The 12,817-nt window shown below is 45.9% G+C and overlaps 1 protein-coding gene and 1 long non-coding RNA gene across 4 annotated transcripts in view; one reads left to right on the forward strand and one right to left on the reverse strand.

The window, feature by feature from the left end:
- The window catches only part of LOC129683291 (uncharacterized), a 67,685-nt gene extending 66,618 nt beyond the window's left edge, over positions 1-1,067 (reverse strand). For all 3 annotated transcript variants that reach the window (XR_008721132.1, XR_008721130.1, XR_008721131.1), the window contains exon 1: positions 838-1,067. This is a non-coding gene — a long non-coding RNA (uncharacterized LOC129683291). The remainder of the gene's footprint in view (positions 1-837) is intronic.
- The window catches only part of Igf2r (insulin like growth factor 2 receptor), a 93,511-nt gene that overhangs the window by 25,937 nt on the left and 54,757 nt on the right, over positions 1-12,817 (forward strand). Inside the window, exons 3-7 of the mRNA XM_055615924.1 lie at positions 1,973-2,097; positions 3,010-3,108; positions 8,078-8,210; positions 10,522-10,651; positions 12,365-12,470. Coding sequence (XP_055471899.1) covers positions 1,973-2,097; positions 3,010-3,108; positions 8,078-8,210; positions 10,522-10,651; positions 12,365-12,470 — 593 coding nt within the window. The remainder of the gene's footprint in view (positions 1-1,972; positions 2,098-3,009; positions 3,109-8,077; positions 8,211-10,521; positions 10,652-12,364; positions 12,471-12,817) is intronic.

The following is a 12,817-nucleotide window of genomic DNA, read 5'->3' on the forward strand; positions in this document are numbered from 1 at the left end:
CCTGATCGCGGAACCCTCGGAATCTTCCCCTTTCATGCCGCGGCCCTTGATCGCGGAACCCTCGGAATCTTCCCCTTTCGTGCCGCGGCCCTTGATCGCGGAACCCTCGGAATCTTCCCCTTTCGTGCCGCGGCCCGGATTGTGGAACCCACGTGCAGCGGCCCGGATCGCGGAACTCTCAGAATCCTCCCCTTTTGCCCTTTCATGGCGCGGTACCTTAGCGGGGTAGTGTGGAACCTTCCTAACTCTCCCCTTCCCCAGAGCCCTCGCTGGCTTGGCACTGTCACGTGGCTCACGCGGATCCCTCCAAACCCTCCCCTTGCAGGGAGCCCTTGCTAGCGCGGCGCGGTACTGGCGCGTGGCTCGTGCGGAACGCTCCGAATACTCCCCTTTTATGGAGCCCTTGTTGGGGAGGCATCCTCCCACGGCTTGGATCACGCGGAACCCTCTAAACTCTCCCTTTGCATGGAGTCCGCGCTGGCGTGCCGGGACCCCACCCTCCACCCCCTTGCGTGGCACCCTCGCGGCACGGAATCCACGGAACCGCACCCTCGTGCAACCTGGATAGCGTGCTGAACCCTCCAATTGTGCTGAACCCTCGCTTGGCCAGGATTGCGGAAACGCGGGAACCCTCCCTTTCCACAGACTGGCCTGGCCGAGCGGCCTGGCGGAGTAGCGGCCTTGTGGCGCAGAACGCTGAACTCTCGCGCGCAGCCCTCGTGCGGTAGGGAGCAAGGAACCCTCTCGCGGTGGGGAACCCTCATGCAGTAGAGAACCCTCATGCTGCCCGGAACCCTCACAGAGTGCGTGGCGCGGCACCCTGGAGTAGTGGGGTACCTTCGTGTGGTCCGGAAGGCTGGCTGAATGCTGGCCGCTGGAACACTGGATCGCGCAGAATTCCTCCCCCTCGGCTACGTGGCGCGGCACTCGCGCATTGCAGCACAGCTGCCGCGTGAGGCGTGGAACTCCAGCTCACCTCGGCCTCTCACAGCGTCTGCGTGGTGACTGGCAGTGCTGTGCTTCCTGCTGCCCGTTAGAGCCAGGAGGGATAGATATAATGTTGGAGCCTCGGCAGGGGGTGGAGATTATTAAGTTCCGCCCCAACTATGTCACTTAATCCCCCTCTGCTTAGCCCCACCTCACCGGGCTCCTCCTCTTGCTCCAGCCTGGAGTCTGTGCTTTTGATGGCCCTACAGCCTTAGAACCGTTTCTATAAATTGCCTGCTAAGCCAGTCAGGAAAGATTTAGGGAAAGGCCAGAAAGATATTTTAGAATTTTAAACGGACTTTAGGAGTAGGTATTCTGGTTATATGTGGTTTGTTTGTTTTGTTTTTTGAGCTATGATCTGATTATGTAGCCCTTGCTTGCCTCGAACTCACAGAGATCCACCTTCCTCAGTCTGGTATGCAAAGTGTGTGCAGCCACACCCTGTGTAGGTTTCTTCCACCACTAAGCCAGGCCAACAAAAAGAACAGTTTTCCACGAGATAAGAAGGCTGCTCTGTTGAATATGACTCAGTAGCTAGTATGGGTTCAAACTTTGAGAGTCTTACAGTTCATTTTGGGGACATTTAAGAAAAGCACAATTGGAAAAAAAAAATTCCCTGGTTTTAATTAACTCAATCCCATGTGCACAACAAATCTTTAGCCATGACTACATTATTGAAACTCTTGTGAAGTACAAGTGATGTCTTCCATAGAGATAGTTTCTATAGATTAACTAAGGAGGCAGGCTCATGGTAAGGGTCTGGGGGAGCTGGTGTTGCCATACAGATAGCACAGAGGTCACCAGGCTATTAACTACCTCTGCTTCCAGCCTTCTGGGATGGAAACAAGTTATGCACCTCTCCCTTTGAAGAGATAATTGTGAGTGTTTAACATTCCTGGCTTGCCTAGTGCTTATCAGTGAACAGAAGGACCTATCTTCCATTTTGTGTGTTCATTGTATGTTCATCTTTTTCTTCTCTAAATAGGTGACTCAGTTTTGAAAAGTTCAACTAGATCACTCCTGGAATTCAACACCACTACTGGCTGCCAGCTTTCAGATTCACAGCACAGAATCCAAACTAGCATTACATTTCTGTGTGGGAAGACCCTGGTGAGTAGGGCCTCCGAAAGCTCCTTTTGAGAGCATTCTCCCCTTCTGGTGTGCTTGTTAGAGAAATCTTGATCCTGGAGGACTAAATGGCCAAAATGAACACACACACACATACAGACACACACTTCACATTCTTATCACATCACTGTCTAGAACTACTAAGTAAGCAAATCTTAAACATGGTTAGAATTGAAGTGAAACTTGAGTTAGGATGAATGTTAATTTTGGATCAACCTATAACTGCTGTTGTACAAATTGAGATCTTAAAAATCTGTTTGTGGCAGCATGAATCATGAAGGTCATGTTGCAGAGTAAACAAGCTGCTGATTTACTTTTATTGATTGTTCTTAAGAGTTTGGTGTCACTCTGTGAGAAACAGGACTTGAAGGGGAACATGTCAGCTTTGTTCATGACTTGGGGAAGGTAGAAGTTAATTATTGCTGCTCAGGGCTTATCCAGTGTTAACTGATCTGGAGTCGGCTCTGGTTGCCAGAAGGGGCTGCCTGGGGGCGGGATCTGGTGAGTCTACCCAGGCTCAGATGCTCAGGGGCTCCTCAGGGACCTCCTCACAGGATGTATGAAGTCATACTATCTGGCTTTGAAATTGCTGTTTTTTGGTTCAGAGAACATTTGGCTCTTGAGAAGAAGACGAAGGATAATTTCCCATGAGTTTACTCTGCTTGTAGAATCGGGGCAGCTGGGCAGTCAGTAGACAGGATGTCTGGAGACTCTCGGCTCCCAGCTTCTCCATTTGGGGGAATTCTTGCTAACCTTGTTGAAATAAAGCAGTTGTGCTTCCTTGTGTTGCACCCTATTTTTACTAGATTTTACAGCTTTTTAAGTTGGAAAACAAACTTGTATTTTTTAATAGTAACATTCTTCCTCCCCCCCCCCTTTTTTTGTTTTAAATAGGGAACTCCTGAATTTGTTACTGCCACAGACTGTGTACATTACTTTGAATGGAGGACTACTGCAGCCTGCAAGAAAGACATATTTAAAGCTGATAAGGAGGTAATGGAGTTTGAGACTATTGGTCATGAAATCTACTCTGGAGAGCTTGAGAGATAGAAAGGGTGTAGATTCTGATGGAGAGGAGGGGGAGAGGATTTGGGGAGGAGAAACCATATCAAAATGTATCAGGGGGAAAAAAAATCTATTTTCAGTAAAAGAAAAAAGGAAGAAAGAAACCTCGTAGAAGGTTGTGACTGCGAGGGAAAGATTTGAAGTACTTAGTACAGTCTCTTGGGGTGAAACTCTATTTCTGTGAATGTCAGCTTTGGTTTTCACAGGGATAACAATAGATTTAATTGTCAAAAACTTCTTCCATGCCGGCTTCTGGTGGTACACAGTATATAGCAAAGTCAGGCTTGCCTTATGTTTTGTCCTGTACCCCTGGGGCCCTCAGCTTCCTCTGTCCCTGCTCCCTACCCATGTAATATCTCACTTTGATGATTCTTTTTCTGCCTGTTTTCATCGCCAAAGTCTCATGTAGCCCATGAGACTAGTCTCAGGCTAGACCCAGGCTTGGTATGTGGCTGAGGATGACCTGAAACTTCTAGTCCATCTGCCTTCATGGGGTGATTAAGTCATGATTGTCTCCTTGATAGCTTTGGAATTACCATGGAAATAAACCTATGGGTATGTGTCAGGGTTTCTAGATTAGATTAGTTGAGGTGGAGAAACAAATCTGAATGTGTGTGGCACCATTCCATGGGCTTGGGGTCCTGGAATGAGCAGAAAACAGAAAGCAAGCATTCGTCTTTATCTGCTTCCTTGTTGTAGATTAAATGTGACAGTGGCCTCACACTCCTGTCTATCCTGTACCATGATGAGCTGTGCTCTGAATCAGAGGGCCAGAATGAATTCCTCCTTTCTTAAGTTGCTTCAGAGATGAGAAAAGGAACTAAAATACTCTACCTCCCTGAGTGTTGTGAGCTACTGTGCCTGGCTGTGTTCTAATTTTAGAGCTATCTTCTCAGCCAGGGGGTGGCTGACCCAAATGGTGCCTTTTAAACTAATGCTTTATCCAGTAGGTTCTGGTAGAGGTTTTAAGACAATTATTTCTTTAAGGCATTGTGTCTCTGCATCCCTTATCCTAGCACCTGGGGAGACATATAAATTGCAGAGATGGCAGGTTGATAGTCTGGCTAAAGTTATGAAAATGAGGTGAATAGACACGAAACAACACCATCCACATTAAGTCAGCGTGTGGTGCTGAGTCTAGAAAATCATCTCCTTCCCAGGCTGCATGACTGATGGTGTGTATTAGCATGTCTCCATCACTCCACAGTATAGTAATGGTAGGACACGTTCCCCAGTGATCTTCTGATTTTCTGGCCATGCTCCAGTTCTTGGGAGCACTATTAGCATGTCTTCTCTGCCCTGGAAAGAAGTGGAGTGATAGCTAGCTTCCATGATGGGGCCCTGGAGAGCATCTTGAATAGAACTCTCCCAAGACTCCTGGGGACAGGGTTTTCCCAGCCCGGCCCCTGCCTTCTGTTCTTGCCATTGCCATCTTCTTTCCTTCTGCCAGTGGCTTCCTTTTGCCTGGCTGGAGTCTGCTGCTTGTTTCCCATCCTCACTGCCGATGGCTTGATGCCCTCTGAGTGACTATTTCTGTGTGCTCTTGCTTATGTGGTGACACTGATTTGTGGGATTTGGAATACTTAAGTTTGCTGTTCTTTCTAGCTTTTTGAAACGGTCTGGAACTCATTACATAGCCTAGCTGTCCTTAAGTGTGCAGGACTTCTGAGTGTAGGATTACTCAGCACCTTGGAATGCTGTCTTCAACTGGAGTTCCCCTCTGCCTGCTCCTTCTTGTCACAGGTTACTCCACCGCCAACCCCCACACCTTTATCAGAGAGAATTAACAGGAATCCTGGGTCTGAGAAACAAGGCAGGTATGGTAGGCTGCTGAAAGATATCTCTGGCTAGAGTTTGCCACTTTCCAAGGCTGAGTAGAGGGGTGTGGAGTTCAATGCAATCTCTTAGCTTTTTGTGAAATCTCTGAAGTCAAGTCTAGGGAAAAGGCCAGTGGATAGTACCTTTCTGCAGGTTTGATAGCATCTGTGTAAGACAGATTTGTGAGCTGGATGTTATACAGTAACTGCTGTATCCTGACCTGCCCATGAGTTATAGCCATCTAAAAGATAAAATTTTAGAAAGTTCTATTACAAGGAATATGCTTTGAAATGATTTTAGAGAATATGAATTTTAAGAGCATTTTCTTTGGACAGTGTAATAAATAGTCTGCTTTCTGTTGCTGTGATAGACACAATGACTAATAACAGCTTGGGAAAGAAAGAGTTAGTATTTTGGGATATAGCCTTCCTTCCTCCCTTCCTTCCTTCCTTCCTTCCTTCCTTCCTTCCTTCCTTCCTTCCTTCCTTCCTTCTTTCCTTCCTTCCTTCCTTCCTTCCTCCTTCCCTCCCTCCCTCCCTCCCTCTCTCCCTCCCTCCTTCCTTCCTTCTTTTTGGCAGGGGAGTTTTGAGACTTGGTTTCTCTGTGTAGTCTTGCCTATCCTGAACTAGTTTTGTAGACCAGGCTGGCCTCGAACTCACCTGCCTCTACCTTCTAGAGTGCTGGGATTAAAGGCATGTGCCACCACACCAGGCGCGCGCGCGCGCGCACACACACACACACACACACACACAATTTCAAATAAAATGTTTTCAGTAGCTAGTGTTCTTATGGTGGCCAGGGCTTTTTCACTCCTGGGTGCATCTTTGGATTTGCATGTTTTTGTTCATGCAAGAGATAGAGCTAAATCATAGGATTTTGCCAACAGTAATGGGTTCCTTGATATTTTTATATTAAAAGAACCAGTAGTTCACAAAGATGAAAGAACAGTCATACAAGAGAATGGAGCAATAAGTGCACCCCAAGCCTCCACACCATATTTATTGAGCAGGTGTTGGTTGATCTTCTACCATACTTGTGGCTCGGGGCTACCTCTGGGACAGAGGCCCCATGTTCTGGTGCCATGTGTCTCCATCCTTGGAAGAAAAAGCTGAGGGAAGCCCTGGAAGGGTGGAGGGTCTTATTTTAGTAAAATGCCAGAAAGGCCCTTACTAAGTCCAGGAGTTTCATTGAAGACCAGAGTATATATTCTGGTTTTTGAAAGATTGATCATGTGTTTGTGAAGGCATGGGCTAGGAGTATGTGTAGGGACATCAGAGCTGGAATTGGGGGAATCTGTTGGAGACTGTTGGATTCCGTAGTTTGGACAAAGGTGGTGATGATAGTGGTGATAGAAGGAAAGACATTGGGGCCTGACTTTGAAAACTGACAGAACTAGCTAGCATTTGTATGTGGAATTAGAGGGGACTTGGGGTCATAGGCAGATGTCATAGTTTTAACCCCAGGCCACTTGTTGATTTTCCTTTTCTTTTTCACTCTGTTGACTAGAGGAGAGCATGCTGTTGGGGGAAACCATAAGCTTACTTCAATATTTTGAAATGATTTGTGTCCAGATAGTGATGGTGGTGGTAAGAACAGTAGGTCCTTCAGATCCGGATCATCTGGCAGGTGTTTGAGGCATTCATAAGGGCAGCAAGGGAGGAGCCCCAGAACAGGGGAGTGGGATCAGGTGTAAATTTTGGAGCACTTCTCTATTTATGATTATATTAAATTTTGTTTATTGGCTTCCAAAGTGGCTGTACAAGTTTATATTCCCACTAGCAATGGAAGAGGGTTCCTTTCTCCATATCCTCGCCAGCATGTGTTGTCACTTGAGTTCTTGATCTTAGCCATTCTGATGGGTGTAAGGTGAAATCTCAGGGTCATTTTGATTTGCATTTCCCTGGTATCTCCCCCTGTGTGGTGCAGCCTGGCCAGGCCACAGAGGAAGAGGATGCAGCCAGTCATGATGAGACCATAGGATATAGGATCAGATAGTAGGGGAGGAGGACCTCCCTATCAGTGGACAAGGGAGGGACATAGAGGGAGAAGAGGGAGGGAGGGTGGAACTGGGAGGAGCTAAGGGAGAGGGCTACAATCAGGATACAAAGTAGATAAATTGTAATTAAATAATAAATCAATAAAAAATTAAAAGCTAAATTTTTTTTTTGTTTATTTGTGTGAATGATATGTGTGGGTGCACATGCCGTAGTGCACATGTGGAGATGAGAAAGAACACTTTGCGGAGTTGGTTCTCACCTTCCACTCTTCAAATTAACTTTCCAGGCTTGTGTGCTAAGTGCCAGAACCACCTTTGCATTTAGATCAGAAGGGTGGCGAGGATGTTTCCAGGATGCAAATGGGATAGCAGGAATCCAGGTGTTTCTGGACAGGAATACAAAGGAAAGGGGAATGAAAGGCTGTGGTCATGCTATTATATTGCCGTTGAGACCAGGGCAAACTCTAGAAATGAGCTTCAGATTTGGCAATAGGCAATCTCACCTGGCAGGTATGGCTTTGATGGGGGTGAGGGACAGACACCCAGATATAACAGTGTTAGAGAATAGAGGCAAAGAAGAGGAGACAAAGGACAAGGACAGTTCAGGTATTTTCCTCTAAGTTGCAGAGATGGGAAGGTAGCTGAAGGGGATTCAGGAACAAGGAAAGATACTGTAAGGTAGATTTTATAGCATGCTGAAAGAAATGGTCCAGGACAGGGGAATGTAGGTGAGAGGAAGTGATTACAGACACACAGCCTTAAGAAGAGGAGAAACACCTTGGAAATGGTATAGAGGACTGAACTGTTCTTTGACACAGGATCTCATCTCACTATATAGCCCTGGCTGGCCTGGGAATTTGCTGTATAAACCAGATTGACCTTTAACTCACAAAGATCCCCCTGCATTTGCCTTCTGAGTGTTGGGATTAAAGGCATGTACCACCACACCTGATAGAACCATGTTTGTTCTATACGTAAGGGACAGAAATCACTGTTGTAGGGTATCCATCACAAGTTTGTGATCTATTAGCCCTAAGTTGTGGGATGAAGGAAGGCTGGCTCACTTGTTCTCTGCTTCCTCAGGTGCCATGCTATGCATTTGATGACAAGTTACAGAAGCATGATTTAAACCCACTGATCAGGCTGAATGGTGGCTACCTGGTAGATGATTCTGATCCTGACACATCTCTGTTCATCAACGTGTGTAGAGACATAGGTAAGAGATTTTTAGGAAGAAGTGCTCAGTACTTGCCCTGACCCCTTTGACAGGCACATTGTCATTAGATCTCTAAGAAAGCTGTTGTGCTGAAAGGTTTTCTCCGGATAGCTGCATTTGTCTCCCTCAGCAAATCTGATCCCTTTCCTCCTCCAACCCTGCAAATTCTACTCAAACTATTGTTGGAGGTTTTCTCTGCCAGATTGTTCGAAAACCTTCTGTTGGAGGTTTTCTCTGCCAGATACTCTGGGATTTGGGGCTCCGCGGTGAGGTTTGTTTCAATTTGCTGTGTTTACCCAAGCCTTCTGGCTTTGAGTTGGAGGCTGGGTCAAAGGGACTGAGGGATGACAAAGGCTTTTGAGAATGTGCTTGTGATGTGTGCTTGGGGTGGGAAGGACTTCTCTGGTTTTCTTTGTAGAACTATGTGCGAGGCCAGTGTATCTCTTCTTGATAACCAAAGGCTGTAAATGAAGGCCTTTATCTCAGAAGGGCTCTACAGTTTTACTATGTATTTATTTATTACTTGCTATGCTCCCTAGTTCTTGTGCTTCCTTCATGGGCTCAGCACTGGGAGCCCTGTAAGCGCAGGACTGGCCTTCTGCTATGCTCGCTGCAGTTGTGCCATAAAGAAATTGTACTGCCAAGTAAGGAAGTTTAAAAGGGAAAGAATGAAGTAAAGAGGCCATTTTTTTTTTTTTTTCATGTTTCTATCTCAACATATATGAGATGTTGGTCTTAGGAAAAATTTTTGGGAAAAAACAGCTCAGTACATGACAGTGGGTGATAGGTATATGACTGATCTATAGTTCTTTTTATATTATATAAATTCGAGAGAGGGGGAAGGGGTCTTGCACGCAGGAAGGAGGATGGGAGAGAGGGGGAAGTAGGGAAAGGGGGAAAAAGAGCAAAAAGGGCTGATCTATAGTTTTTTTATATTGTATATACACACACATTTCATCTTACTAGTATATTCTAAGTAACAGTTAAAAAATAATAATTATACTCTACCCAAGACTGCTAGTGACCAGTGGTAATTTCAGGTTTTTCATGTGGGATTACAGTAACTTAAAGTAACTTAAGTTTGGTTGTAAACTTCAGTAATAATGTGCTGTTTCAACATAAAAAAAACATTGAGATTTCTAGTCCTTAAATTCAATTTGGGAAACTTCTGTTTCTTAAAAACAAATCCTTTTGAGGATTATTTTAGTTTATTAAATATCTTAGCGCCCCCTCCCCCCAATTTTCTGGCAGTTTGGGAGAAATTGGCCTTTATGGTCTCTAAAGGGGGTCGTGTGTCCCCTGCTGCTGATTCTTCAGCCCCAGGAAGTTGCTTAGAGCCCTCAAAGCCTCACATCTACCGTAGACCTGTGGCTGGTATTTATTGTCTTGTGGGCCTCATATTTGCCTTTCCTCCACCTTTGGGATCCAGGCAATCTGCCTGCCGTCAAGGTCCTGTGGTGCAGCAGCCCCGAATGGCAGTTGCTGTGTGTGTGGAAAAAGAGCTGTTTTGACTCCAGTTGGGTTTGGGGAGCTGGCAAGAGGCAGCGTACCCCACACTGCGGCCCTGTAGTGCAGCAGCCCACCAAGGCAGTTCCTGAGTGTGGAAGCAAGTGGCTAGTCATCTGGGTTTTTGGAGAGCTGGCATGAGGCAGGTGCCCCTCCCACTTTGGCTGAGGTGGCTGTTGAGCCCTGGGATGTGGTGCAGCCCTTACACGTGTGCAGTAACTCCTTGGCTTAGTGCCACTTTATTTAATCACCCTGAAGTTTCTGCCTTCTTGGAGCTTAAGGCTGGGGAGGAGGAAGTACCTAGAGAAGGAGTAAACATAGTGTGGTCCAAAGTCTAGTGGGGAGAGAGGGAAAGGGATAAATAGGGAGAGGAAAGGAGGGAGAGAAGAAGGGAGTCATTCTATATGATGTGCGCCCAGACCTGTCTGTGGTTTCTTTCCATTGATAGAGTTTTTCAACCTGTCCCTAGAGTGCCTCATTTTCTAGCATCTCAAACTTAAAGGGATAATGATAAAGTTAGACATAAGGGCCAATGTGAACATTTTTTAAATATAGGTGATCAAGAAATGCCTGTCAACTGGGCCCCTTAGGAGTCAGGGCAGAGTGGTACCTGGTGCCTCACATGTTATGTGAGAAGGTGATTGGCTCATGCAAAATCTCAGAACCCTATGGATAGAAATTGTGAAAAAAAAAATTGTGAAAACAAATCCATCTGTTTATTTAGAGACCTGGACCCAAGTATTATTCATATGAGTTCTACTTCTGTCACTTGCTGGTCTTTAAAGTCATCTGTGATGTTTTGCAGACTCCCTTCGAGACCCCAGCACACAGCTGAGAGCCTGTCCTGCTGGCACTGCCGCCTGTCTGCTGAAGGGGAATCAGGCATTTGATGTCGGCCGGCCCAAGGAGGGGCTGAAGCTAGTGAACAAGGACAGGTCAGTCTGGCCACTTCGGTGGCTCAGTTTAAGTCCTCAGCAAGACAGTCTGCCTTTTAGGGGGAATTAATGGAGGTGAGAATGGGAGCTTGATAGTCAGCGTGCTGACATGATTAAAATATGATACACATATGTGTGTATGTGTGAAAAATGTCATTCTGAGACCCACTGCTTTGCACAATTAATAACTGGTAAATTAATACTGGTAAATATCATAATACTGGTAAAAGATATGAAAAATAATTTGACTTCTAGGAGCTGGGGAAGCACATTCTGTTTCCAGCAGGTTTTGTTGGATATTGTCCTTTCTCAAGCTGTTTTGCTTGTCACTTACTTGCTTTATTTGTTACGTATCATTTATTTGGCTTTGTGAGACAGTCTTACTGTGTAACTCAAATTAGCTTGGAATTCTTGATTCTGCTCATGTTTTTTTTATTTCATATCGCCTGTTGGGTTTTCTCTAACCTTTCATTTGGAGAGATAAGTGGGACAGTTTTTTGGTGGCCTTCCAGCATGTGACTTTTTTTTTCCTCTAGCTGGGGCATGGTGCAACCCTCCACCACCACTTTCTTATATATGCAATTTTATGTTTTGCCTACGGACCTCAATTTCAGGAGCCCGTGTGTTTTAATCTCTGACCTGTTGTCCCTGCATAGACTAAGACTTCTGATGTCTCCCTGTTGGGAGTGCCTCTGTTTGCCCCTGTGATGGTTGTAGGAACTGATGCAGTACTAGACTGCACACTTGTATGGGCCTCTAGAGCAGGGCCTGAATCGGAAAATGCTGGGAGTTTTCTCTGTCTGTATTAACATGTTTACAATGCCATGAGCAAATACCACAGAGTTGGGCCTTTGAACAATAGGAATTTATTTGCTTAGTAAGACCTGGTTCCAGACAGGTTGATTTCTCATGTGGCCTATCCCCTTGTCTTGTTAGAGGGCATCTTCTCCCTGTGTCTTTACAGAGTCGTCTCTGGTCTGTGTTCTTTTATCTTCTCCTCAAAACAACAGAACTATTGCATGAAGGTCCTGCCTGTTAACGTCTCTAATGTCCCTGTGGTCTAGTAGGTTTATCAGGGCTGCACCATTGGAGTTGTGAGGGATTTCCCAGAGTGACAAGCTGGTGGCAGAGGGGCCTATATGTGGTGGCAGAGAGCAGAGTGTGGCTTGTCTATTGTCAGCACGTGTGTGTTGGTACATGGAAGATGTGTGCACATCGCAAAGGCAAAGCAGGAGCTGCTGACTAATCTGAGTACTTCCTGACAGGGACATGGCTGGACTTTGGGTACATCAGACCTAGCCTGTGGCTATCCTGCCATCCTGACCAGCCAGCCACAGGTTGACAGGCTGACACAAAGCTCTTTGGTTTGCCCTTAGATGTTGGGAGATCACGTGACCTTACGGACAAAAATGTGTTAGCCTTACTCAGCTGTGCTGATCTTGTTTTATCAGATCCCTTACAAAAGTATTCCTTTATGCAGATAGCTTCCTTTAATATTTTTAGTTTGCATACTGATCATATTCATTTGATTTTAACAGGAAGATACACTGAGGTTTGTGCTTTTATGTTTTTTAAAATGGAGATATAGAAAAGTTGTTTTATTGTTTTCCTCTGCTACTCCACCCCCTTGTATGTACTGACTTCCTAGGGCAATGCATCGGTTGAATGTAATCTGCAGTTCTGTAATACAGTGTCTCTACATGGCTTCTCCAGGCTTGTCCTGACTTATGTGAAGGAAGAGGCAGAGAAGCCAGACTTCTGTAATGGTCACAGCCCTGCAGTGACAGTAACATTTGTGTGCCCATCCGAGCGGAGAGAGGTAAGTGTCTTGTAGCAAAGTGACTTTATAGATGTGATCCTCACCCACATTTGCCCAAGTGCTTATGTGTCTCTCTTTGAGGCCTGTGGGCTGGTGCAGGGGAGGGTGACAAACTTAAAGGAACTTTGGACTGTCCATGGGGGAGACAGCATCTGAGAGCTTTGGCTTCTTGTGGTGGCCAGTTTGTTTTCTCCCTGTGTGTTAGTTTAGAGACAGAGTCTTGTTGTGGAGCCAGTTAGAGCCTCAGCTTCCCGAGTGCTGGGGCAACAGGCGTGCATCATTCACACACTTTTCTCTTGATCACATCGACTGGGAATGGTTGCTCAGCAGTCTTGTCTTCCAGGTGG

This window comes from Psammomys obesus, unplaced genomic scaffold (genome assembly GCF_907164565.1).
Source record: "Psammomys obesus unplaced genomic scaffold, mPsaObe1.curated_primary_1811, whole genome shotgun sequence".
Classification (NCBI taxonomy): domain Eukaryota; kingdom Metazoa; phylum Chordata; class Mammalia; order Rodentia; family Muridae; genus Psammomys; species Psammomys obesus.